Source organism: Xiphias gladius, chromosome 24 (assembly GCF_016859285.1).
Source record: "Xiphias gladius isolate SHS-SW01 ecotype Sanya breed wild chromosome 24, ASM1685928v1, whole genome shotgun sequence".
In the NCBI taxonomy this organism is placed as follows: Eukaryota; Metazoa; Chordata; class Actinopteri; order Istiophoriformes; family Xiphiidae; genus Xiphias; species Xiphias gladius.
In genome coordinates, this window is record NC_053423.1 from 2,694,165 (window position 1) to 2,722,068 (window position 27,904).

At 38.1% G+C, this 27,904-nt stretch overlaps 1 protein-coding gene across 2 annotated transcripts; it reads left to right on the forward strand.

The window, feature by feature from the left end:
- The first annotated feature begins 6,391 nt into the window (after positions 1-6,391).
- On the forward strand, positions 6,392-27,328 carry scin (scinderin). Of its 2 annotated transcripts, XM_040121528.1 has the most exons (16): positions 6,392-6,596; positions 13,872-14,026; positions 14,845-15,006; positions 15,138-15,287; positions 16,201-16,293; positions 16,927-17,059; positions 17,184-17,272; positions 17,410-17,625; positions 19,324-19,445; positions 20,443-20,533; positions 22,757-22,927; positions 23,040-23,217; positions 24,098-24,219; positions 24,726-24,803; positions 24,885-24,945; positions 26,182-27,328. In XM_040121528.1, the coding sequence occupies exons 1-16, from the start codon at positions 6,404-6,406 to the stop codon at positions 26,346-26,348; spliced, it is 2,181 nt and encodes a 726-aa protein (XP_039977462.1). In that variant the 5' UTR covers positions 6,392-6,403; the 3' UTR covers positions 26,349-27,328. The 2 variants fall into 2 exon arrangements, with proteins under 2 accessions (XP_039977462.1, XP_039977461.1); XM_040121527.1 differs by having other exon boundaries at positions 24,726-24,945.
- The last annotated feature ends 576 nt before the right edge of the window (positions 27,329-27,904 follow it).

Sequence of the window (27,904 nt, forward strand, 5' to 3'; positions counted from 1 at the left end):
TGTCAGTTCCATGATACTTGTAATTTCATAGCTATCCAGGGAAATTGGTTAAAATGGCTTAAAAACAAATAAGTAGCAAAATATCTCAACATTACAAAAGGATCCAGAGATAACTAACTTAAAAAGTTATCATGACTCCTCTCAGTTATCCTGCCTCATGTGATGAAAGTATTATTTACAGTATATACAGTGATTTAGTACTGGATTCAATTATTTCTAACAGTATTGAAATATCATCAATACCATACCGTAATATCATAACATCAGTTATCGGGACAACACTGTTAAAATGATCTGTGATTAAGATTTGTCAGTTGTACTCCATAAGTTTTGTTAGAGTAATAAACAGAAAAACTTTATTATTATTGTACTCCCTACCAACACATAATGCACTATTTAAAAGGTACACTTTATTAATAGTCCTGAAGCTCACTAAAGCCTGTTTATCCACTAAAGTATGTTGAGATTTGTGCAGATGGATCATCAAAAAGTGGTGTTAGTACTTGATTTGAATATTCAGACACTGCTGCATCTGATTCTAAGCTAAGCTAATGTTGTTCATAGTGTTTCTCTCTGATTGCTCTGTCTGCTTTGAATTGTACAATCTGCTTACTTGCCTACTGTAGCATTTCACTGTTGGGTGATCTTATAATTTATTTATTGTTATTATTTGTTGTAGTTACTTTGTAATACACCGATCTGATGTATTTATACGTGTATATGTATATAGATATATATGTATAAGTATGTGTATGTATGTGTGTATAGATATGTATATATATGTATGTGTGTGTGTGTGTATGTATGTATGTATGTATGTATGTATATATATATATGTATATATATATATATATATATATATATACATATATATATATGCAAATGCCTATATATATATATATATATATGCAAATATATATATATATATATATATATGCCTATATATATATATATATGTATATGTGTATATATATATATATATATATATACATATATATATATGCAAATGCCTATATATATATATATATATATATATATATATATATATATATATATGCAAATGCCTATATATATATATATATATATGCAAATGCCTATATATATATATATATATATATATATGCATGTGTATATGTATATATGTATATATATATATGTGTGTGTATGGATACGTCTGTGTGTTTGTATGTGTATATATACGTGTGGGTGTGTATATGTACATATACATATACATATGTATATGTATATATACTTACATATGTATGTGTATCTGTATATGTATATGTGTTTGTATGTGTGTGTGTGTGTGTATACATGTGTTAACATTAAAACCAGTCATTTGTTAACTGGTTTTAACGTTGTGTCTGTTTGGTGCATATAATAGAGTCAATATAGAGAACTAATTTATTTTTCATCCTTTAAATACTTTGAAATTGTGTTTATAGTGTCTTCATAGAAACTGTGATAGGTTAGGAAGATAGACTACAGCTGTAACATTTGTTCTGAGTAGAAAAGCACACTTACGATTTGTTTTTTAACCCTAACATTCACTTTTAACAATCCCTAAATTTATCATTTGAAAAACTATCTAAGAATCCTACCTCTTCTGACATTTTAAACATTTTGTTGGTATGTATTCCTACGGACTGTTGTGGGAGCAGCAATAAAGTTACAACATGATCATCAGGGAGTGATATATATATCTTTTTTTTTTTTTAATATCTGTCTGTTTTTCTGTCTGGTTATCTGTTTTCTTTTGTTTTGGAAATTTCACAATGAACAAAAGAAGAGGACAGAGTAATAATAGAAGCAAGAATAACGCAGAGAACATACAGTAGAACCAGCAAAGCGTATCTGTAAACCACCAGTCATAAAATACATAAAACATAGGACAGGATTTGTTGTACTTTGAAACAAGGAAAGTCATCATATGTGCTGCTAAATACTTGTATGAAGACTGATTATGGATCAGTATGTTGCCCAGGTCACTTCAATCAAGTGTTTAGGAATATAACGTATATTGAGATTTTTGAACACTCTTTGATACTCTTTGAACACATTTAACTGCTGTGTTCCAAACTAAGTTAATGGCAATGAAAGTCAACAGTCCTCTAATTTTCCAAATCAAAACCTTACTAGGAACAGGAGGGATTATGCCATTTTAGCCACTGGAAGGCTTTTAATGTAAAATATCTCTACTAAATGTGATCTAAAGTAGAATTTGTTCGTTAATGATGCAGTCCTTCACACAACCTTTGAATTATCATATTATCATCAATATTGATGCTGTTGTTGCAATACCATTATTATAGAAAGCACAATAACTAATGTCATTATAATTAATGATAGGACCAACATAGCCAGACAAACAAAAGCATATATACATACAAAGAACATAGCCAGACAAAAAGCACACAGAGCGACAGAGACAGTCATAGACATCAAACTATACAATATGCAAACTCTGGAAATCAAGCCAGGGTTTGGCATGAAACTTGAAATCAAACCACTCCACTCCTTGGTGCCAGAGGAGCAGTAGACGAGACGTGCTTTCATGTTCTTACAGCCGTGAGCTCCCACCCCTGACTTTGGCCTTCTCTGATTGGTTAGAAAGGCGAAGCTCACCCAAAAGGGAATATGTCTGCTCTGCTGCTAGGCTGGTCTATGAGTTTGGGTCACAGAAGCCTTTCATAGCACCTTTCCACATTAAGATATGTCTTGGTGCATACATCAACTAAAAAGTAAAAGTAACATTAAAAGTTTAAAATTGGCCAGTGGAATGAGACATCCACTTTTTTAAAATCATCTGTAATTAATTCCATTTGTATAGTGTAATGTAGTGCAAGAGAGTCTTCCAAAGTTGACTAGTAAATACTGAACATGGGAGGGGGTAACTGGAGTTAAACAGGCCTGAGATTTGTTCTGGTCAGCAATCGTTTTAATTTTGAGAGGAGAAGTGATATAATGAGGCAGTTTAGACCTGTAGAACATTTTCCCCTCCTTAAGACAGAAGCATGCTTTATTCCGATATAAGAAACACATTTTTATCTTTGATTTCTTTGTCATTTGCTCCCATTGTTATTTAAAACACTGAGACTTCTGACTAGACAAATCCCCATGTATTCAGTAGTTTCAAACAGTATTCAGACCCCCTCACTTTATGCAGACTTTATTGTGGTGTAGATTTAACTTTAAATGGATAAAAAATGTACAATTTTTGCCCATCAATCTACACTCAATAAGCCATAATGACAAAGTGAACATTTTTTTTTAGAATTTTGTTCAGATTTATGAAACAAGAAAAAGTGCATTATCTGACTTACAAAAGTATTCAGGCCCTTTGCTGTGGCACTACAAACTGTGGTCAAGTGCCTCCTGTTTGCTTTAATTATCCCTGAGATGTCTGGGTCTAGATTGGAATCTTGAGTAGAAGGGCCTTGTTCAAGGAGGTGACTAAGAATAAGGGAAAGGATTCTCTGGTCTGATGAGACAAAAACTAAACTCTTTGTTATTAACTTTGTTAATGTTCAATTTACACTTAATTTGCAATTCATACTTTAAGCTGCTGGACACAGACCTGGTTGTAATTGGTGACATTGAGAGTCACTGCAGAGGTATATACTTTTGTCAGTAACCATTGTCCTTAATGGAGCGAAGCTTGCAAAGCATGTTCAGGGAAACAGCAGTAACGCACTTTTAAAATGTGTAGGTATTGGGCAGAAAATAACACAGTATTGAATAGAGATGTGGGGAGAGTGGTTGAGGAGGAGTTGTGTGTTAATCAGCACAAAACAACAACTTTATGACTGCAAAATTGAGAATATTACACATTAGTATAGTGCTTGAGTAAGTGATTTAAGCACATAGAGAGGCTTAACTCACATTGCATTCTGTTAGGTGTATTTGGATGCTTGGCCCCTTGGACTATCTTTCCAATTTATGGTAATGTAATATGTCTATTTAAGCTGTCCGTGCTCTATTCACTGTTTTGTTTTTAGTTTGCAACAGTAAAAGTTATGTTCACATTCCAGCATTTTGTGAGCTCAGCCTCCTCCCAGCATCCACCTGTATGCTCTGAATCACATCTGTCCTGCAGGGACATCTTTACTGTCACTCCCTGCTCTGTCAATTAACATGTTATTTTAATATTTGTCTTTGTGTAAGGATTATACAAACAACATACAGCATGTTAATTAGTGAGCCTAAACTTTGGAAAGTCAAGCTAGCTCTTTCCCCATTCTAGTATTTATGCTAAGCTAAGATAACCATGTCCTTACTCTAGATCTATACTTAATGCACAGACATGAGAATGGCATTAATCCTTTATTCTAATTCTCTGGAATGTGTCGGACTATTCCTTTAATAAAATAAAATGGGAACCAGTGCTGCATGAAAGATATGAAAAGCACATTCAAAAATATGAAACTATGCTTTACAAAATGATCAGCACTAAGGTAAAGTTAATGGGATTTGTAATAAGAGGGCTAAAATATGAAACAACAGAGGTGTGGTTATTTAAAGCTGCACTAATCAATGTATATCATATTAACAATGAATACATTTACTACATGTAAAGTGACAGCTGTCTCTTGACCTGAGGATACTACAGAGACTTATTACCAACTGCAGTTCCCCTCAGTTCTACAAAGCTTTTTAGCCTCTTTTAGCTTTTTGTTTCAGTTCTCAAGTAGGGGGGGGCTGATATTCTAGACATTCTGTCAAAGTCCAGAACAGGTGGAACACACTCAAGGGCTGTGTCAGTCGAACCCACTGAACTGAGGCGCACACCCCAGATTAACTCGGTGGCAGCCACTGGCCTGAATAATAGTCAGCATCCATGAGTAATGACAACAAGCATTCCTTTACCTGTCCAATAACTTCATTATACTTAAATGCTCAGACCTTATATGCTTTTAGAGACATACCACTGCCAATCATTTCCTACATTTTTTACAGCATGAAAAGTTATTTAACCTGTTTTTCACAATAGCAAACAGGTGCATTTTTAAATTCACATTTTAATGCATATTCTTCCCAAAATGTTGTTCAAACTACTAAGTAAAGTAATTTAGTGATTGTTATTATTGTTTGGCTTTTATAGTATTTGGTATTATTGTGTGTTTCTTCCATTGCATGCTGGGATATATTTAAATTAAATAAGCCTGTAAGGAAGAATCAGGAACATGTTGCAGTTTGCAACATGGAGAGAAAACATAAAAGGGTGGATAAGAGAAACTACATGAAAACAACTTGAAAGCAGTGGACAGCGAGGCTTCTAAAAACAGAAATTTAAAGGAATGATTTGGTGACAGTAGCAGTAGTAGCAACAGCAATGAATAAGTATTTTGATTCAACTAGAAAGAAAGAAAGAAAGAAATACTGTATATCTCATATGAAACACTGCATCAAATTGACATTGGTATTGGTGATACTACTACATTGATATATTGCTTATATAGTACTGTAAAATTATGGTATTGAGACAATCGCACCAGGGGCTTCAGACCCAGGTCAAACTCCAGCTCTATTTGTGTCCCAGTGTGTCCCTGCCTGGTGCACAAATTCATCAACCATTTTTCCAGTAGCAGCAGCCATCTGTTATTGGTGAAAAAGCTCTGATAACTCCACTGTACACTATTTGCCTAGCACCAAAGAACAGACAGACAAGGTTAGGAACTAACATTTAGATGCTAAAAAGCCAGATATTTTTTTCAGAAGTAGGTAGAGACCAAACCAAAGCTAAAAGCATGGTGAATATAGGGTTTACATTCATCGTGTGGAACACAAACACTCCAAGTAAATGCATACATCTGCTGTGAGGTTGATGTTTGATAAGATGTTAGCATTAATGATTTGACAAGGAGATATAGATATCTCAGTGTTGTTTAGGTGACAATCAATGCTGCTGCCCCCATGTGGCCAAAAAAATCTTTAATCAATACATGCATGTCCAATTATACATATTACATTTGTGTAATTAATTAATTTTAATTTAGATACATTATAAAATAATATATGATCTATGAATTATTTGTTTTTTAATTCTGTATTTATTTATTGATATATGATTAATTATGATATTTTAATTCAGTTCTTGTATTTTTTATTCCATCACAAACAAATCAAAGACGGGTGTATTTGTGCTTTTGTACTACAAAGCTCAATTCATGCATCTGTATATTTGAGGATGCAAATGTGTATGTTGGCAGGATGTGGACACACCCATTCTGTGTGAGTAAAAGCTAGAGAAAGCAGACGCTGAAACACTGCTGCTACACACTCAGTCAGTCACTGCCTAGGAATAGAGCAGCAGTGTGTTCCCTGTTCTCATTTATCCCACCCTCCTTTCACCTCAACTGGGATCCTCACCCATCCTCAGAGCCTAACAGCAGCAGCAGCAGACATGGTGCTCCACCACAAAGAGTTCACCACTGCAGGCAAGACAGGCGGTCTGCAGATTTGGAGGATCGAGAATATGGAGCTGGTCCCTGTGTCTGAGAGCTTACATGGGAGCTTTTATACTGGAGATGCTTATGTGATTCTCAACACTGTCAAACAGAAGGGCAGCTTTTTCTATCACCTGCACTACTGGCTGGGTAAGTGACTGAAGCTGTATAGAGTCAAAGTGCAGTATATTTTAATGATAGAAGTTCATAACTGGTGCTCAGACTTAAATTTCAACAGTTCTACCCAGAAGTGATGTGAGACAGTGTCCGGTCTGTCAATTCAAGAGACTTTGATGTAAGCTTTTCCAGTTTAACGACTCACTTAAACAGTGATCCTTGGCATGCAGTCAGTCAGAGTGGCTCCTTTTACAGTGTGTCCACTTGGAAACATGAACACAGTAACTGACTAACCTCTGTTCTGTGTGTTACAACAAGTGCAGTAAGTGTGTACCGTGTTACTGTCACTGAAAAAGTACTCAAATCACTTACTTACAGTGTACAACAAAACTATCAGTGGCACTATAAAATATTAAACAATTACAAATCCTGTTGATTTAATACAGTTTTATTTGTTTTCAGTCAAAGCCCAAGAAGAATGAAGCCAGTTAATTTGAAAAACAGAAATGTTTGACTAATTCCACTATAATCAATGGTCCATGTTTAAGAACCAATTGCAAAACAATCGTTACACACTTCATTAGTGAGATTCCATTCTTTAGTATTCTGTGTATATACAGGGTTCACTCATTTTTCCACCAGCACTGTGAATGTTTAATGGATGTGTTCAATAAAAATACAAAAGATTATAATTGTGTGTGTTTTAGTAGCTTAAGTACATTGTCTACACTTGTGACAGAATAGAGACCAATTAATGCCTGATGTTCATATTTTCTATATCAGTTTGTACTGTCCTATAATATCACAAAAAAAGTTAGTGGTACTTAAAACTCATGATGACTGTTGTAATTGAATTTGTGGAATGTTATATTAAAGACAAAACATGGAGTAAGTAAGTAATCCCTGAAATGTACAGCGGAGTGGCAACATGAAGTCTGACAAAATGCAAATAGTCAAGTTAAGTCCTTAAATTTTACTTGTCAGGACAGTTCACCCAAATTACCTCCCAAAGAAATAAAGAAAAATAAAAAATAATAATTTAGTATAATAATTAATAAATACATACATAAATAATTAAGTAAAGCATCTTTTTCATTCTACCTTTCGTGGTCTCTATCCATAAAAATAGTTTGGGTTTTGAGATATTTGTTCTGAGGTTACAATGGAGATTAAAAGGATTTAGTTTTTGTTTCTCAGAGCACTGGAAAAAGAATTCAACAGCAAAATCTGATGATTTCCAGAATAGTTTTTCCCTGTTATTCGGGATATTCCAGAGAATATACTGTCAACAGTTTTTTTTAGAAGAATTTTCCACCAAAGAAATATTACCAAAACTTTTGATTTATTTTTTTTAATGCTACGCACAGCATACAAAACTCCATTCACCTCCATTGTATTGGGGTGGCAGTAGAAATCTCAGAGAGAGAGATCTCAAAACCTGTAAAAATAAAGCAAAAATCATCTTCATGGATAGAATGTACTACAGGGAACTGAGAAAATAGGTTTTTCTTTTGTAATGATGGTGAACCAACCCTTTAACTTCAAATCTGCTTATTGCTACATGACTCCAAAAAACATATGCGTATGCATCGCGTGTTTCACGTTTTCAGTTCTGAAGAAATGTTAAATCAAGTTCAGCTTGTGCATTAGAAGTGGTTCAAGCACAGGCAAATGGATGAATTTTCATTCCTTATTGGCAGTTCTTTGATACTCACCAAGCCGAAGGTTAATGTGTAAAAACACGTGGAAGGCTAATGTGTTCCATGATGTAGAGGTTTTCTACACTGAGTATAAGGTTGTTCTGTCAGTGTTGAGCAGACTGGGGAGCTCATTTGCCTCCAGTGAAGAGGAAGTCATGATTCATTTTGAATGATTTGTGTGCATGCTATAATCTGTATGTGCCCCAGAGCAGAATACAACCGAAAAGTGGTACTATGAGCCCTGCTCTGTTAAGGAAATAGGATGTAATTAAACAGCATGTAAGAGAAAATACTAAAGGTTCGTAGGGAAAATAGTAGTGACTGAAAAGGCTCTTCACTTTCTGTAGCCTCTGAGAACTACTGTCAAGTTCAGACTCCAAACAATTGTTGGTCAAAATGACATTTTCAGCATTCCTGGAGAAAATTAGATGCAATAGAACTGGCTCTGGCAAAGAGTTAAGTTAGATCTCGTGTCCCTTTTTAAGCAGTCAGGATAAATCTATAGCTTTAAACACAAGGTCAATTTACTTGCCGTAAAAAGTCATACTCAACCTGTGCAAACATGCACGTGATGGGGGATATCTTGGCCTCTGCTGCTTCAGTTTCGACTGTTCTTTTTGAATCTGTCTTTTGCAAGTTCTCCATCCTTATGCAATACTACAGTAAATCACTGGAGTGACACTTTAAACCCCAGCAATGACTGGGAGTATTTTAAACAGACAAATACAAGCATTTTGTATAATTCTGCATCAGTTTGAATCTATTTATTTATTTTTGTTTGTTTGTTTGTTTGTTTGTTGGCTTTCATTGTTGAGTGGAGGTGGCAGGACCTTGTGTTTGATGCACTGGTTGTAAAGACATTGTTCTAATGATGAGCCATCAATATGTACAGACATCAAACACAACACTGTATAATGTGCTGTATCTGAAGTAAAAATGTGCAGGTTTTGATCAGTGAGCGTACTTGCTTTGCTGCAGTACTGAAGCTCTCTCCATTACCTCTGAGAGTAGAAAGTCAAGATGTTCACTTGCTCTTGCCTTTGGTCTAAGAACCCATCAGCATTAATCATTAACCATCATACACACTTCCTTCCTCCTTCTGACACACAGGACCACAGGAAGATAAAGCACTTTTCTTGCAGTTTGTGTAAATGCAGAGTGTATGGGAAACAGAGAGCTCTCTGCTGACACCCACACACTGTTTACCGCCGTTGTATCGTCAGTCAGAAAGGATGAGAACCCAGCAAACATTGAATACGGATGTTAATGTTTTCTGCATTGTCATTTCTCTTTCTTGAGTGTCATAAAACTTCAGATAAGTGATATGAATTTCACACAAAATATCATTCACAACAATAAAAGATTTATTAATTAAATGAAATTATTCCACAAGTAATTTCAACCCCAAATGAAATCAAATAATTATTTTGTATCTTACAAACAAAATAAATGTTTCACAAATTTTTGCCCTTTGCATTTATTCATCACATAGAACGTGTGGAATCACATATATTTGTTTGGGAATTTTTGAGTCATTCCTTTAAGCAAGAGTATTTTATCCACAAGTACCTTTCAGTCGAATTTGAAGAATTTTTAAGGCCAACACTGTCCACTGGGACTGGAAGCTACACAGCCATCCGTCAATCTGTGCACAGATTTTAATTTTAAAATTTTTTTTTAAACAGACCCAAGGGAGGGTGCAGCGGGTGAACTGGGGGGGTGTTATTAAGGAATATTTTGCATATGACAAATAGCAATGCCTTATGCAAAACCAACTTTTTTGCAATTGTTGTCATCATTAGCATGTTGCTTTATTACTTCTCAATGTCCTGACAGGGTAAATGGTTGAGTCAATTTGTATGTCTTCAGGGCAAATCTCAAGTCTTGGAGGGCATATTACTGGTTCCTGACTACTGACTTTTAAATAGTATGAAATTTGAGCATTTTCCTGTCAAAACTGTTACGAAATCCTGAAAGGACCAGTGTGCAGGATTAAGTGGCATCTAGCGGTGAGGTTGCAGATTGCAACCAACTGAATACCCCTCCCCTCACCCCTCCCTTTTCAAGCTTGTAGGAGAACCAACAATGGCCTTCAGGAAAAATAAAAATGCAAAAGGCCCTTTCTAGACCCATTGTTGGTTTGTCCGTTCTGGGGTACTGTAGAAACATGGTGGTGAAACATGGCGGGCTCAGTGGAAGAGGACCCGCTCCCTATGTAGATATGAAGGGCTCATTCTAAGCTAACGAAAACACAACGATTCTTAGTTTCAGGTGAATAAAAACTGATGAAAACATGATTATGAATATTGTTTTCAATTTCTGCCAATAGATCCCCCTAAATTCTACACACTGGTCCTTTAAACTGACATTCAATGTGTGTGGCGACACAAGGCCTTTCTGACCTTGTCTTTTCCTATTTACTTTGTTTATTGTCCTCGAATTGTATCAGGGGTTGTACTACGAAGTGAGAGTAGTGGGTTATCCGGCTATCTTTGGGCTTAACTCAGGTTTTCTGGTATCTCGTAGCTGGCTCACTTTAAACTGTGGTAGATCACCATGGTAACATATGCTGCACGACTAACCTGCTCTGGATCAGAGGATCAGATCAAAACCAATCAAAACAGTGGAAAAACAGTGTCACCATTTCTACAGGATCCTGACGTAGACAAAAGAGTTTACAATAAAGTGATGAATAATAAAGAGCAATAGATACTTTTATAGATCAGTTGTATTGTTTTGCTGTTTGAGACTTTCCATGTGTCCACTCTGGTTTTAAAACAGAGCTTCTAACAAGCGGAGGGAGAGTTTAACACTAAATAAATACATAATGACTATTGACACTACATTTTAAAAAGATTCTTTTATTCCCAACAGGAATCCCTACAGTGTTGATGCTTTTATACTCTTACACCACCACTGCAGCTCAGAATAGCATGATGAGACTTTGTGATTATAATTGGAAATACAAAATAAACTCTCTGATGTCTTTTACTAGAAATATACTGTTGAATATTTCCCATGTTTATAAATGCAACATTTCAGTGAGATAGATCTCATCAGACATTAAGTACTTTTTACTTTCTTTCCTCCTCCTCAGCAGAGACAGTCTGACCTTATTTGTAACTGTGCAACACATATTCAGAATAATTTGTCCATCATCAGACTAAAAAAGCAAAAAACCCTTATAACAATTTTTGCACTAATCTACATCACATGCTTAGCCTTACTTTAATATTTTAGTATTTCTATACCTTCTTATTATATTCCAATTGCAGTACGTGATAACATTATTTACATTTCGCCCAGTGAAATATCACTTTCTGCTATCCTTCATGGTTCTGTCAATGTCGCTTCTGATTAACAACTCTTTCACATAACACATGTAGCTGGATAGGATCACCCAGATTTGACAAAGCCATTTGATAACTAGTTTTGTGATACAGGTTATCGAGGATGGCCAATCTTAGGCTCAGTGAAGCCAGATTATCCAAAGAGAATCAGAATAAGATGAACTCAGTCTGTGCTATAGGCCCCAAGGCCAATATATTTTTCTTTGCCTGATATTTTTGCCTTCAAATCTCAAGATTGGGTTGTTACAAGACAAGTCAGTGAGTCAAGTTTAAGTTGATTCTTAACTTCTTAATTTTTGTGACTCCATTCTGACTCAAGTCTCAAGTCAGAAGCTCTGAAAAAGTGCAACCAAGCCCAGCCTAGCTCAAAATAAAAACTGGAAGCAGAAGAAGCAGCTAGCCTCTTGAGAAAACTAATAACATGATTTAACGATAACAGAAACTGAAATGTAAGAAATAAAATTTGCGGTTTTAGAGGGAGTTACATAATGGAGTCATTGGCTGGTGATTATTTATCTGGGTGGGTCTAGGGGCACTGGGGCTTTCTGCTTACACACAAGCCTTTTGTGTGTGTGTGGGTCCACCTTGATGCACGTTTACTCGACACTTGAATCAGAAATGCAAACGCTCTCCATCCAACTTCATCTGAATGCTTCATCTGTCTCTTGTCTCACCGAGCAGAAGGATCCTCTAGAAAACAAATCAAACCTAGGAGGGGAAAAGTTTATTTAAATTTTAACTTTTAAATTCAACACATACATGCTTAATGTACATTCCTTCCCCTTTTTCATAAACATAATAAAAATATTGTCTTGACTTGGTTCTAATGTGCTGCAGTACTTTCTTTGCTTACTGCTTAAGGCTTACTGCTTCTTTGTCAGTTACAGCAATGTAAATATAGGACAGTGCATGTAAAACGTGGCCTACAGTTTAGCCCACCATATCACTATTGGTCACTCCTTTTTTTTGTCACCATATGCTGGACTGAACCAGTGGAGCCTGCAATGGATAATATGGTGGTAATGGCTATATGTGGGGGTGTCCTATGAGGTTGCTGGACTACTGCTAGATGTAAACAGGAAAAAGTTGAATAAAGTCAGAGCTCAGAGCACTGCAATGTGTCCCCTTCCTATTGTTAACAAATGTATTAGACCTAATTCAGTACTTTATTTCTTGTGGAATAGAGTGTCTAAGTCACTCTCTCTCTAACAATAAGCTACAATTATTGATAGCAGAAGAAAAACAAACTGGGACAGCCTCCCTTGTCTGAGCCATTTACTCGTGAATCCTAGTTTTATTAGTTTTAGGATGCAGTCTTCTGTGCCCTTTTTACTCCCAGAGAATAGAAAATAGACCGACTTTTGCAGTTAATGTCATACTGTATCATTTCATTTGAATAATATTAAGATTGTTAAAATGTACAAACTAATTCATTTGCCCATTTCACTAATGATTGATGGAGCTTGCTGTCGTTGAATTGAGCCTTCTTGTGCACATGCATCCTCTATTCACCGTCCGCCACTTACTTTTCCTTGTTTGTCTAGAATAATTCCACCATGAAACCCCCCCATTTTTCCATTTCTGTTTGTGTACGCATTAAACAAACTACATACAACATGTTAATTGTTGAGTTTTTGAGGTATTGGTAGGTGTATTTTTAAACTTTGGACAGAGTCAGGTTGTTTCCCTCTGCTGATGCTGCAGAGAGAGCACACAGTCTCTCCTTACTTTCCTCATGTCCAAGTACTTTAGTGTTCAATTGCGGAAACAAACTTATTGAGACATATTTATTTGTGTTTAACTTTCCATTTGAACCACACTTTAGTTGTACTGACTTATTTTGGACACAGCAATGAGTAATGTTTCTTTAATTCATTCACTGCCACATTATGGTCCCTCCCCTAGGTTTCATCATGCCAATGCAATTTTGTAAAATCCCATTAGAAACTCATTTAAACTGTATGAGCAACAAATCCATTTTCTCTAACACAAAACTATTCTTAAATTCCCATCCTAAATAAGGCAACTTTATTTGTTGTTGACACAAATTTAGGAAGTAATGATATTGCACAAGCTCAAAATCAACTTAAGTACTTATGTGCATGTACATGCAGTGAATGGACATGGGGATTTATCATCATTAGTGTTGTTGCCCAGCAAGCCAGAATAAAAATCTATTCTCATATAAATGCGTCAGAAATGAATGCATCCCGATTTTCTTAGAAGCCTTCATTTGAGCCTACATTTGCTCTCTAAAGGAAAGGAGTGCAGCCAGGATGAGAGCGCCGCTGCAGCCATCTTTACTGTGCAGCTGGATGACTACCTGGGAGGAAAACCGGTCCAGTACCGAGAGCTGCAGGGGTTTGAGTCGACAGCCTTCTCCAGCTACTTCAAGGGAGGGATCACTTACAAAGTATGGACCGACTTGTGCTGCAAATGAGTACAGTTTTGACTTTATTCTGAATCGTAGTTGAATGAGCGGTGTTTGTCATTCAGTTGGTGAGTCAGTCCTCCACTTTGGTCCAGACTGATATATCTCCACAAGTGTTAGATGGATCCCAGACATTAATTACCCCCTCAGGATGAACTGCAGAATACTTTGGTGATACCCCTGACTTTTCCTCTACCTCCATTATCAGGTCAAAATTTCTCAGCCTCAGCTGAACTTTGGGTTTATTATTATTCAGCAAATGTTGGAATATACAAGCTAAACTTAGATGGTGAACATGGTTACTATAACTGTTAATCATCAGTGTGTCAGCATTGTCATTATCAGCATGTTAGCACTGAGCTTCAAACACCACTGCCCAAATACAACCTCACAGAGCTAGTAACATGACTGTAGACTGTTAGTCTTGTTTTTATTCTGCCATCTTGGATTGTAATGGACGGATTTACAGTGTCATTATGCTCTTAAATCTTTCTAAAGGAGTGGTTTTGCAAAACAAGACAGATATCTTTGTTTTGTAAATTTAAGAAAAAACATGAAGTTCATAGATATTTAGTGCCACAAAATATTCATCTTCAGCTCAAATGCAAATAACATTGACATTATGATTATTAAAGTTTGAATCATGACCAAATCACAGGTTCTTTTCCCATAAATCCCATTGCAGCATCATACTTGGCTGCAGGGAACAGTGACTCATGGGACAGAAGGAAAAGTTAGAGTTTAAAGTAAACTGAGGAATGAAAGAGGGTTGACCGCATGTTGTGTTCTCCGCCCGTCAGACAGGAGGCGTGACCTCGGGCTTCCACCATGTGGTCACCAACGACCTTTCAGCGCAGAGACTCCTCCACATCAAGGGCCGTCGTGTCGTCAGGGCCACCCAGGTCCCCCTCAGCTGGTCTAGCTTCAACAGCGGAGACTGCTTCATCATTGACCTTGGAGATGTAAGGACAAACTGTTCAATATGAACCACTGTATGTTTGCGCTGGGAGGGTTGATCAAAATGAATTATGTATAGGTTAGTGTATATGTTTATAGTGATTCCCTGTCTGCCTGTGTGTTTATGTATCTTTAGAAGATCTATCAGTGGTGTGGATCCAAGTGTAACCAGTTTGAACGACTGAAGGCAGCACAAGTGGCCAGAGGTATCCGTGACAATGAGAGAAATGCCCGTGCTGAACTGTTGGTCATAGAAGAGGGAAGTGAACCATCCAAGTTAACTGATGTGAGTTTCAACTTGTTCTGTCTGAAGTTGTTTTACATATGTAGCTCTGTAGCTATAGAAAAAGAAAAACTATTAATCCGCAAGATTTTTCACTCTGTTGGTTCAACCAACAGACATAAATCATCAGTCACATATCCTCAGGTTCGATCCAACAGAGCCCAATGGTTTTAAGGAATAGTTCATCCGTTTTTTGAGAAACACCAGTGTATCCATTCTCCCAGCACTTCTGAGCTGTGTCTCCAGCTACAGAGTGTGTTGGCAGATACAGTTGGTGAGCACAGGGTTTGGTTTTGGTTGCTATACAGGCAAGATGTTATGAAACCTGGCAACCTCACTGTGAAAATGAGAGTTCAGGAAGATGCACACAGTCACTGCACCTTGCTGTTGTTTGCCATGAAATAACCTATCCCTATAAAACCACAGTTTTTATATTTCTGTTTGTGTACGGAATAAACGAAAGATCTACATGTTAATATGTTAGCTTTAAACTTTACACAGAGCCAGGCTTGCACAGAGCCAAAGACTTCCTGCCTCCAGTCTTTACACTAAGCTAGACTGACCACATCCTTCGTATGTAATCTATAGAAATACCAGTGGTATCAATCTTCTCGTGAATGAATTTTTCCTTTAACAGCCAGCAAATCCTAGCTCATCTAATACTGGTCGCTAAGGACAGGCATGTTACAGGTGATGCTGTTTTCGCAAGAATCAGTATTGCAGTGAATTGTAATTGTTTTGTTTTGTTTTGTTTTTCTGCTGGCCTATTCACCAAATATTTTCATTTACCACAAGTTCAAATAGTATGCCGTTTCGGGATGCTTCCCACGTTCTTCTGTGTAATTGTGGTTTAACTAGTTAGCCTGAATTTACTGGTTAGATTGATGGCTGGAAACATCAATCTTCATACTAACAGGTCCTTGGAGTCAAGCCAGAGCTGTCAGTGGGAGATGATGAGGATGATATGGACGCAGACATGTCCAACAGAAAAATGGCGAAACTATACATGGTACAGTGTTCACACACACACACACACACACACACACACACACACACACACACACACACACATACACACACACACACACACACACACACACACAAATACACACACAGAATCACACACACTCAAAAATTGAAATTGAAACTAGAGAAACTGAACACACTAATCTTCTGGCAGATTAATAAAGTCACTTATATATTATACTTGGAGGGAATATTTATTGATTAATCCTATCACATCAAATGAGATAGAGGGATTTTTTTCTCATGCAAACTTCTCCCTGTTAACAAGCTAGCTAACCGTGTGCTAACTGTCAGTTAAGAAGCTTGTTAAATGGATTAATAACAGGACAGTAAGTTATTCACAGTTTATTTAAAAGACATATTTCTGACATTGAAATCTGTCTCATAACTGTTTGTAAACCATTGCTCTTTTGTGGAGCACTTAATACTCTGACAGATGAGGTTAAATAACTGTGGATGGCGCAACACAGCTAATAAGCTACGATAGCTTAATTCAGTTTCAACAGTGCAACAAGTTCTCCTTAAGCACTCATACATGCCTTTTAACCCAAAATGTGTTTTTTAGATGTTTTACAAGTAGTTCTTGAATGAGCTGACTTGTGTGTTTGTATGTCAGGTATCTGATGCATCAGGATCCATGAAAGTTACCATTGTCAAGGAGGAAAACCCATTCCTCCAGAGTGACCTGCTGTCAGACGAATGCTTCATCCTGGATCATGGCAAAAACAAGATGATATTTGTGTGGAAAGGTGATCACACAGTGCACTGGAGAGTTTCAGTATGCTTTGAATAGCTTGTTGTCTTTGTGACTATGCAGCAGGATGTGTGTGTTTGTCATATCAATATTGATCTCGTCTCAATTATCTCCCACAGGGCACCACGCCAACCCCAGTGAAAGAAAAGAGGCCATGAAAACTGCAGAGGGCTTCATCAAACAGATGAAATACCCAGCAAACACACAGGTTTAAATTCACTTTTTTACCGTATTATTTATATTTTTCAGTTTCTGGGGAAATATCAAATACGTTTTACTATGTTTCGTAATTTAAAAATGCAAGTAGTTCCAGTGGTAATAGTGTTGCTGCTGATGGTCCTGCAGATCCAGGTGCTGCCAGAGGGAGGGGAGACTCCCATGTTCAAACAGTTCTTCCTGGGCTGGAAGGACAGAGATCAGAGCGACGGCTTTGGCAAGGTGTTTGTCACTGAGAGGATTGCCAGGATCCAGCAGGTGGAGTTTGATGCTTCCAAGCTCCATGAGTCTCAACACATGGCAGCCCAGTACAACATGGTGGATGATGGGAGAGGAGACACACAGGTCAAAACCATGCTAATGCTGTCTTGTTGAGATGGTTACATTTAATGATGTAAAGGTGAATAAATAGCTGGGTAGTCATGAATGGTCCAAGGCCCTTTGGGTTATGAAAAATGTATTTATTACTTCCCTTTCATCTAAAAGGTGTTGCTCTTAAGTTAAGCTACTCAAAGCTAACCTTCTGAAATATGTAACTACACATCAGAGCTTCAGTGGCTAAAGAAATACCACACAGAGATTGCAAAAACTGTGAATGAACAGTTTTGGCTGCTTCCATTTTCTTTTCTAGTTTCCTATGCTATAGGAGATTGGCTGAAAGTAAAGACAACATTAAGCAAGTAGAAGCAAAGGCTTAGCGATCTGCTCTTTTTAGTGAAACACACACACATCTAAAATAAGACACCTTCCCTGCAAACCCTCTGCTCACAATGATCATTGCTTTCTATCAAAGTGGATGAAACAACATAAACACTGATTATTCAGTAATGAGACTAAATAGAAGTTTTCTGGATGTAGCTCAAATTACACAGAGACCCACATAGAAGTATCACCAACTCTACAGTTCCCCTCTGCTCTGTGGAGTATTTAGGCCTCTTTTGGTTTAACAACAATATTGTATTCTTAATTTGTTTTTGTTATTTTACAACTACTAATCCTTTTTACAGGTTCACAAAGCTGAATTTTGCATGCAGAGTTTACAAAGGGCGATAGATTATTTCTGAACATTAGATTACAAGATGAAAATTTTACGGACACTTATTTGACACCGTAAAACACCAAGAACAGAGCTGTGCATTGACTAAATGATTCTATAGATTATACTTGCAATTAATTGCAATTAAATAATTGGCAGTGTACCAACTGAACACTGTCTCTATTTTCCCAAAAAAATATACCAAATTACAGAGTTCATTCCGTGAAATTAGAGGCCTGTAGAACAAAGTGTTATCAAAAGTGTTTAGAAAACAACAGAAGAACAAATACAAGATCTTATCTGTTTGAATTATGACAGAAAATAGACTGACAATGCCTATATAGTTAGCTTCTTTGGTGGCTCCTGGCTGTGGAGTGAAGTGGAGAGTGTGCTTTAAAACTCAGGTCTGGGAACATCAGTAGGTATATATTCACCTTACAGTGATGTATGATGCTTTGAAGTTATGTCACAGAAACATATGTCTTGCTAAACTGGTGGAGTTATTGTCAGGGGCCTGTTCCAGAAAGCAGGTTTAACAAGTCTTAGATTTTATTCTGAGCTGAGGATGAATCCAAGTTGTGTAATATTTGAATGTAAAACAGATTGCTGTCTCTGTTCTTACACTGATGACTAATTGATCATAACAGCGGATAGTAAACACAGGCCTTGGGTAGCAAATACTATCCAATAGGATAGTATTTTGATCTTCTCCCAAGAAGAAACTCAGTTCGCCAAACAAACAAAGTCAGAGTTTTCACTAAACTTGCATCCTAGAATACACCCCAGGATAATGATTGATTATATCTCAGTCTCTGAAAGGTCATCAGTACCTTAAATTGGCTTGCGATTGATTTGGAAAGAACATCTAGCCCCATGAGAAAGCAACTCTGTGTCTTCAAGCAACTAACCAAACAGTTTGGAGTTCATTGTCTTTATTTGAAGTCACCATATTACCACCACTGAATGTACATTATCCTTAAATTATGCTTCTTGTTTCAATCTTATAGATCTGGAGGGTGGAGAGCAGTGGCAGAGTCCCAGTTGACACAAAGAGCTATGGTCAGCTCTACGGTGGAGACTGTTACATCATCCTGTACACTTACGGGAAGAGGCAGATCATCTACACCTGGTATGACACCGATCAGATACTGAGCTGGTTTGCATTGTCGACAAAGAGCTGTGACTTTCTCTGTGATATGCTCTAATGCTCTGCACTATGCTTCCTGATTTATGTCGTCTATATCTTTGGTTTATTTTCATATTGTTCCAGCACTTAAATCCACAGTTGTAATGTTTAAATGACCTATTAATAGTCTTTCTTCTTCTAATATCAGTCAATTGTCTACATATCAGTGTTTTTAGGAAGTTTTTTTTTTCAAATGGCAAAAGGTGTTGTTCTCCGTGAGAAACCCACAGAGAATTATCACCACTCTGCTGTTTTTTTTGTTTGTTTTGTTGTGCTTTGTTTTGTTTTGTTTTGCAGTATTAACTGACTTTTATGGCCACTCGGGGTCAGCAGACCAAACAGTAAACACAACAGTGACATATTATAACCTTGTAAAGTTGATATATTGCTGATGTGTTAGCAAACAGTCGCTTATTTACACATTTAGCTGACACAGGGAGACATTAGCATTCATTTGGATTTGTGTTTTTGGCCACCTGATGAATGTAAGTCCAAAACTCACTCTCTTTTAGCTCTTGTTTGGTCTCCACAAACTCCTAAGGGAAATATCAATGTTTTCCGGGTAGTCTCTAATTTTGTCTGCATTTTGGTGCTGAGCAGGTAGTCTACAGTGAGTGTATCAGAGCTTTTGCACTAAAACAGCTGCCCAAAGCAGACGGAATCCAGGTTGATGAGAGCTGAGAGACTGAACTAAAGCAGAAGAGCTTTGGCTGTAAAAAAAATACCAATGAGCTGAAAGAGGCTATAAAGCTCTGTGGAGCTGAATGTAACTGCAGAGTTGGTGGTAATTCTGGTGGCTCCTCTCACATTACAGATATTCACTTGACCAACTGGTAATATATAAATTTAAAACTGATTAGTGCAGTTACAAGGTTTACTCCCTCGTCGTCTTGAAAAACCCAGTACTAATCATTGTTAAATGTCTCCTTCTGGCCTGTAGGCAGGGAGCCAGCTGCTCTTTGGATGAGCTAACAGCCTCAGCATTCCTGACTGTGGAACTGGATCGTTCACTGGGAGGGAATGCTGTTCAGGTACAGCCAGTATGAAGTGAGAATGAACAGGAATTGCCAAAGACTCCTGACATTGCTCATAAATCTAAATATTTCTTTGCCTAGTGAAGATAGGCAGGGACATATGTCTATTTTGACAGGAACAAGTATGTATAGAATGTTAGCTACAGTGAGTCACATGGCAGCAGTGTATTAGCATTCCTTAAAACATGATGATCACTAAGGAAACACGACTCTCTGGACATACCTATGAATTAAAGAAGCAAGGTTTGGCCTGCCTGCCTGATCCGGAGCAGATTATCTTCAGATACAGCTTCTTATTAGATTCTAGTTACGTAATGACATTGATTACATTTCAGGGAGGGGTGGAATATCACTCTCCGCTCTCACCATAACTGAATTTACCTGTAGGTATCGCTGTTAAGTAATGTATTTATGGTTCTGATGATATCACTTCTCATTAAAAACCCTGATTCTTTCACATGAACATGCTTGCAGCTGGATAGGTAAACCCAAGGTATGACCCTTGTGCTGTTTATAGGAATAGTTCTACATTTTGGGAAATAGCGAAAAGTGAAATGTTTAAACGACATGTTATGGTTATACACAGGGTTATGAATTGGACTATTTCTTGGCCAACAACAGTGACTTCTATCTTTGTTAATGGGCAATTGAGATATTATCTAATATATAATCTATTCCTCAGGGAAAAATTGCCTTTTCAAATGTGGCCATTCTGCTGATCAGGAGATTGCCATCTGTAAATGATGGTACATCCACTGACTTCCTCATTTAGACAAGTAACCTCCTGCCTTACATGTTGGGCTTTTGAATCCATGCCACAGTTGTGGTATGGAGCACAGGATAGCGGACCCAAATGCAGACACTCAGGTAAGTAGGTGCAGTGTAGCAATTTTAATAGTGAAACTGATGATAATTACAAAAGGTTACAGGCAGGTTGGCAGGCTGGCAGACAGACACACGTTGCGGGCGATATGGGGAGAATGCAAGTCCATAGCAAAGACAACATGTGAATCTGGCAGGGAACTCGTGGAAAAGGCTGGTTTAAGCTGTTTGGGGGGGGGGGGTGACTGGGAAATGGGGAACGGGGGAGCAAGTGGGCGTGTATGTCAGGGGTCTGGGACTGGTGGGGAAGTCTGAGGGCATCTGGTGGCTGGATGGAGAGTAAAGCAAGTAAAATTAACATGACAGAAATCAGTATCCATTCTCAAAGCATTGGAGGATTTCTTAGTTTTACAGAGGAAGGATCTCCTTGCACAAATAAGTGTGGGCAACCTCCAGATCAGCAATTACCTGAATAAAAACATGAATCAAAGCCCAGATTAACTGAATGTGGATACAGTTCCATAATACATGAACTAATGTATTAATGTATTAATTAATGTGCCACCTGCTGGTCATCTCAGGTAGGAATTGCCCTTAAGCTTAGCTTTATGTAGTCCAGTAAAACTCTATTGATAATTTTGAAATGTATTAATCTTGTAAGTATCTAACATGACACATGCTTGAAGCTATGGGAAAAGCGACTCAGTCCTGTTCTGAAAATGCAATATCCAAATCCTCACAAATTTTTGGCCAGGGGGCATGTGTATACAGATTGTATTATTGGTCAGTCGCTGAGTTGGTTCACCACTTTCATCCAGACTAAAATATCGTAGAAACTATTGGAAAATTGCCATTAAATTCTGTATAGATATTCATGGCCTCCAGAGGATGATCGTAATAACTTTGGAGATCCACTTGCTTTTCCTACAGTGCGATCATGAGGTTGACATGTGTGGTTTTGAGATTTGTCAACAACCGTTGGATGGCTTGCCATGACATTTTCAACAGACTTTCATGCGCCCCAGAGTTTGTAATAATTTGGTATTAACTTGGTGATGCCTTGAATGTTAATTTAGCACCATCAATAGGTTTGTGACCAAATAGGCGCAAAACTAAAGACATTCTGATCAGCCTTAGCTGTAATTTGGCTTTAATTTACGTTAGCAAATGTTAGCATGCTGACACAATTAACTAAGATGGTGCCCATGATAAAGAGTACCTGCTAAACATCAGCATGTTAAAATTGTCATTGTCATCAAGGAAAACCACCCTGCTATATGCAAAACATTTCAGCATGTCACATAATGGATGTTTGAGCATGGGAATTTTTTGTTTCTCAAATTTGAGGCTGACTTTTCTCTAAAATGGCCTATTACAGAGATTTTTTTGTGGCTTCAGGTCAGAGTGTGCCAGGGTAAAGAACCCCCCCATCTGCTGAGTCTCTTCCAAACGAAACCCCTCATTGTATATAAAAGTGGTACGTCCCGCCTTGGAGGCCAGGCCCCCCCACTTCCAACCCGACTGTTTCAGGTACGACGGAACCTGGGCACAATCACCAGAATCGCTGAGGTGAGGATTTTCCTGCTGTATAGACTGTATTCACTACAGGGAGTTAATTGTGATAATCCCTGTTTTGTCCGTTTTATTTAGAGATGCTGAACTTCATATACGTATGTTTCAGGTTGATGCCATTGCAGCCAATCTGAACTCTAACGACGCCTTCCTTCTGAAGATGCCTGATGGACGGGGCTATCTGTGGAAGGGCAAAGGGGCCAGTGAAGAAGAGGAAAAAGGAGCTCAGTACATGAGCAAAGAGCTGAACTGCCGCAGTAACTGCATCTTGGAAGGAAATGAACCAGGTCATCATCCATGTTTGATTTACATACATGGAAGTTATATGCTGTCTGTCTGTTAGGGATGTAACTAAAAACAAATATTTGGATAATTCATTCCGAAAAGATATAAACAGCGTCCACATTTTTGGAGTAATATTTGTTTTTTATTCCTCTTTTACTTGATTGACACATTTGCCACATACACACACACACCACTTCACACACAGTGTTAGAATCAGAATCAATGGAGGCAGGTGTATCTATCTGTTTATCTGTTAGTAAGACAAGCATTGTCCCTTTGTTGAAAGAATTAACCCATGATATGATATTATTAATTATGTAAGCATAGGAATATTTTGCACACGCTATGGTTTGAAATGGATCAGCAGTAGCCCAAACTTCCAGGGGGTCCTCCGCAAGGCGAAAGCTTTATGAGGCTCTCATGGTCTATCCACTCTCACGAGAGGATGAGGTTTGTATGATGTCAGAAACTTCAAGCCAGTAATACTGGTACTAAAATAAACCTGCCAAATAAACCTTTAAGCTCAGCCAGCAGTGGTTATGCATGGCTTGCGGCGTATTGTTGAGCTACTCTAGCAGGATATAATAATAAAACACATGGTTTGGGTCAGACAGCTGGTCTCGTCCTATGCTTTGTGCATACAGTAGATTGTTGTTGGAGCATAATTCGGCTATTTTTTATTATACGTTACACATTAAATGAATCTTCCGTATTTTGCAAAGAATGAAAAACACCCTAGTTTCAAACCACATCTCAAACTACAGCAGTCAAGTTTGAAGTGAAACAAGTTTCGAAACAGAGAAGTACAAGTAAGGTCTTACAGCCTCACTTTTGCAAACTAAGTTGGACTTCTAAAATGTCACGGTGTATTTTGTGTTGCAGCTGAATTCTGGGCTGCATTAGGGGGGAAGACAGAGTACCAGACCTCAGAAAGACTGGAGAGTCAGACCATGACTCACCCTCCTCGCCTGTTTGGATGTTCCAACAAGACGGGCAGGTTCATAGTAAGGATTTGAACCACATTATTCTCTCCTCCCAGACCATTAACCTTCCTTTTGTTAAAGTTTGGCTCATATTTAAAACATTTTGTTTCGATTTGGCCAAATGTGCATACAGTAGGTATTCTGTGCCGCTGGTGTGCAGTTTCTGCCTCCACCAGGTAGTAATGGGATATTAAGTGTTTGCTTTGCAAATGCAAAAGCCCACTCTGATATACAGCACATTTAATGAAGTGTATTAAAAGACATAACTTGTGAGTTAGTGCTTCACTCATCAGTCCCTCATCTAAATTATGCTTCTTTTAGGCTTCTATTCTGCTAGCATGCAGTATTTTATTTGATTATCTGCTTTAAATATTCTTTTAAACACATTTCTCCACAACACTTAAGTTACCTGTTATATTCCTGGTGCGATCCTGTGAATCCCACTCCAATCTAAGGGAAACACTGCAGTGTGTTGAATGGGATGCAGTGGGATAATTTTATAACCAGTGTTACTGTGTTGGGTGCAGATTGAGGAGGTACCAGAAGAGTTCACACAGGATGACCTGGCGGAAGACGATGTGATGCTTCTGGATGTGTGGGATCAGGTACACATCTGTAGGGCTTTTGTTAGACCATGTCCCTGGACAAACTGGACAGTCACTCTAACACACAGTCTTCTGTTGCAGGTTTTTGTCTGGATTGGAAAGGATGCCAATGAGGTGGAGAGGACTGAATCTGTCAAATCTGGTGAGCTGTTGGATGTTTAACTTTGTTCAAAAGTGCATTAGTTTTAATAGTGTTTCTATTGGCAAAAGATGCTAATAAGATACTTGTTTTCTGGAATTAATTTGTTGTTGTAGTCTTCTGTCAGAATGACACGCTTTGCGCCCCCTGACATTCTGCCAGTGTAGTGAACACACAGGCAGTGTTTACTGTTCATGTGTTTCATGTTTTCCTATCATTCCTTTTTTCTTTATCCTGTTTTCCTGGTTTTGTATGGAAACTCAAATCATTTGGTTAAGGTTAGGGAGATACGGCGGTCTTAAATTAAAAGTCAACAAGTCTTACATAAGTCAACAAAGTCAACTCAAAGCGCCTTTTCTTCAAACTGTCCACGCATCCATGTCCACCAGGCATGTGACTTAAACATCACCCAGACAACAGACAAAAAATTTTGGCAGACAAAAACATAAAATATGTGTAGAGCAATTAGGGAACTGTAACCTTCCTCCAATTAATACATGAAATATTATATTATATATTTCCATCATGTCTTCCAAACAGTTTTCCATCGTTGAGCTTTGACTGGAGCTCTGTTAGTTACTTCATCTAATTGCATTTTCTTTTGCCAATTTTCTGCAAATTCCGTTCAAATCTGCACTACACTTTGGTTAGAAACTTAAGTACAGGCCGGAATCACTTGAGGATGGGAAGTGTTGACTTTTTCAGTAACTGATCAAACATGAACCAAGTATTTTAGTAGCCTCAACCTTCCTACAAACAGGATGATCTTCTGTGTAGTGCAGGAATGTCACACTCCATGGGTTGAAAAAAATGTTGCCAGTGAATGTAATCTAACAGCAATGTTTCAAAACATATTTGGTCGAGCAAATTAGTAGTATATAAATGTATTTTGGGGCAGATAGGGAGACACTGAAAACCACGGAGCAGCTGAGCTGCCTGCACTAATGGGTTTAATATACTGTATTATAGTCCCTTGTCTTTCACATGGGTTTTACAATCCCTGGTCTGTAGGACTGTACGAGAGTCTACACTGAGACTCTGGGTCCCCAGAAAACACAGATAACCAGTGTTAGATCTTTATCCCCTCTCATCCTTTTATGTATTTAGTTGAACATCACCGAACATCAGCACAGAATTTCTCTGTATTGAATTTGAGTTGTTTTAGGTCACTACCTAATGTGGCCTCACTACCAACATGTGAAACTGATTTCTGATGTAGACTCCTTGTCTCCCCTGCAGCCAAACAGTACATAGAGACTGATCCGAGTGGCCGGGACAAGCTCACTCCTGTGGTGGTGGTGAAGCAAGGCCATGAGCCCCCCACCTTCACAGGCTGGTTCCTGGCCTGGGACCCCTCCCACTGGAACTCGGTCACCAGGAGTATGAAGTGCATGAATGTTAAATAGATATATACTGGTCCACCCAGGAAAACTTAAATATTATCCGTCATATAATCAGTGTATTAAAATCGTTTTTATTGGAATTTGTATTGATGAATGATTGTTGCTGTAAGCATATTTAATGATATATAATTATATACATCAACAAAAGCCTTATATTGTCTTGTAAAGCATGTATTAAGTCTTTACATACATATGCAGATCATTCAAATTATTCTTGACGTTGAAAATAGTAGGTTGTAACTCAAGGTCCACTTCTCCTGGAACTTTCAGCTAGATTCCATGGCCTTCATCAACACATGGAGTTTGCGGAGTTGTCATGGAGAGTGAGGAAAAGGTGTATATAAACCAATCAGCCAAAACATTAAAACCAGTGACAGGCGAAGTGCATAGCATTGATCATCTTGTTACAGCGCAATGCTCTGCGGGAAAACCTTGGGTCCTGGCATTCATTTGGATGTTGCTTTGACATGTACCACCCAGCAAGCAACCCCCCTCAGGGCAACAGCACTCCCTGACTGCAGCGGCCTCCCTAAGCAGCACAATGTGCCCTGCCATTGCAAAAACTGCCCAGAAATGGCTCGAGGAACACAACTAAGAGCCCAAGGCATTGACATGGCCTCCAAACTCCCCAGATCCCAATCCGATACAGCGTCCCTGTGGGATGCGCCGGAACAATTCAGATTTATTTAGCCCCCAACCTGCAACCCACAGGATCCAAAGGATCCGCTGCCAATGTACCGGTGCCCGACACCACAGGACACCCGAGAGGTCCTGTGTCCATGCCCCAATGGGTCAGAGCTGTTTTGGTGGCATGAGGGGGGCCTAAACAATATTAGGCAGGTGGTTCTAATGTTGTGGCTGATCGGTGTAAATAAATGCTTCACAGCCATATACATTTCCAGCGTCAGCTGAACATTTAATGTTATGAATAGATTTTGTGTATATGCTTTTGTCTGGGCTAAGATTTAGAATAGACATCAGTGCCTGAATGGATGTGTGAATTATAAATGATGGAAATTAAGTGAGTCTATCTTCTAAAAGAAATAAATTAATCCAATAATCATGGCTACAGCAACAATAACAAACTGCAGCAATATGAACTGTGTTATATAAGATTGCATCATTCAAATAATGACATTTCAGGCTTTAAGTTTAAATGTCATGTGTGAATGCTGCTGAGACTGCAGCCTCCGGGGATTAGATAGAAATAGAAAAGGGGAAGATCGAATATTGGCAGCAGGCTGATACTTCTGACCTTGTAGGGAAGAACAGTCCTCAAGTTTTTCTCAAGATTATGAGAACAGAGAAGCATCCTGACAGCATGAGACAAACCGTGTGTCTGAATGTACACAGTCAATCACGCAGCAGTTTATTTACTTTTAGTTTTATACGGTGTTTAAAGCAGCCCTACATCACCGGCACAGTGATCTCATGCTTAATCTTTAGGTTTCACAACACCTGATGCATCCTCCACTGCCAAAAAAGCTTGCAGGGTTTTTGTTCTCTGTTCTTGGTATTTTATGGGGTCAAGTATGTGTCAGTAAGATTTCCAGTTTGCA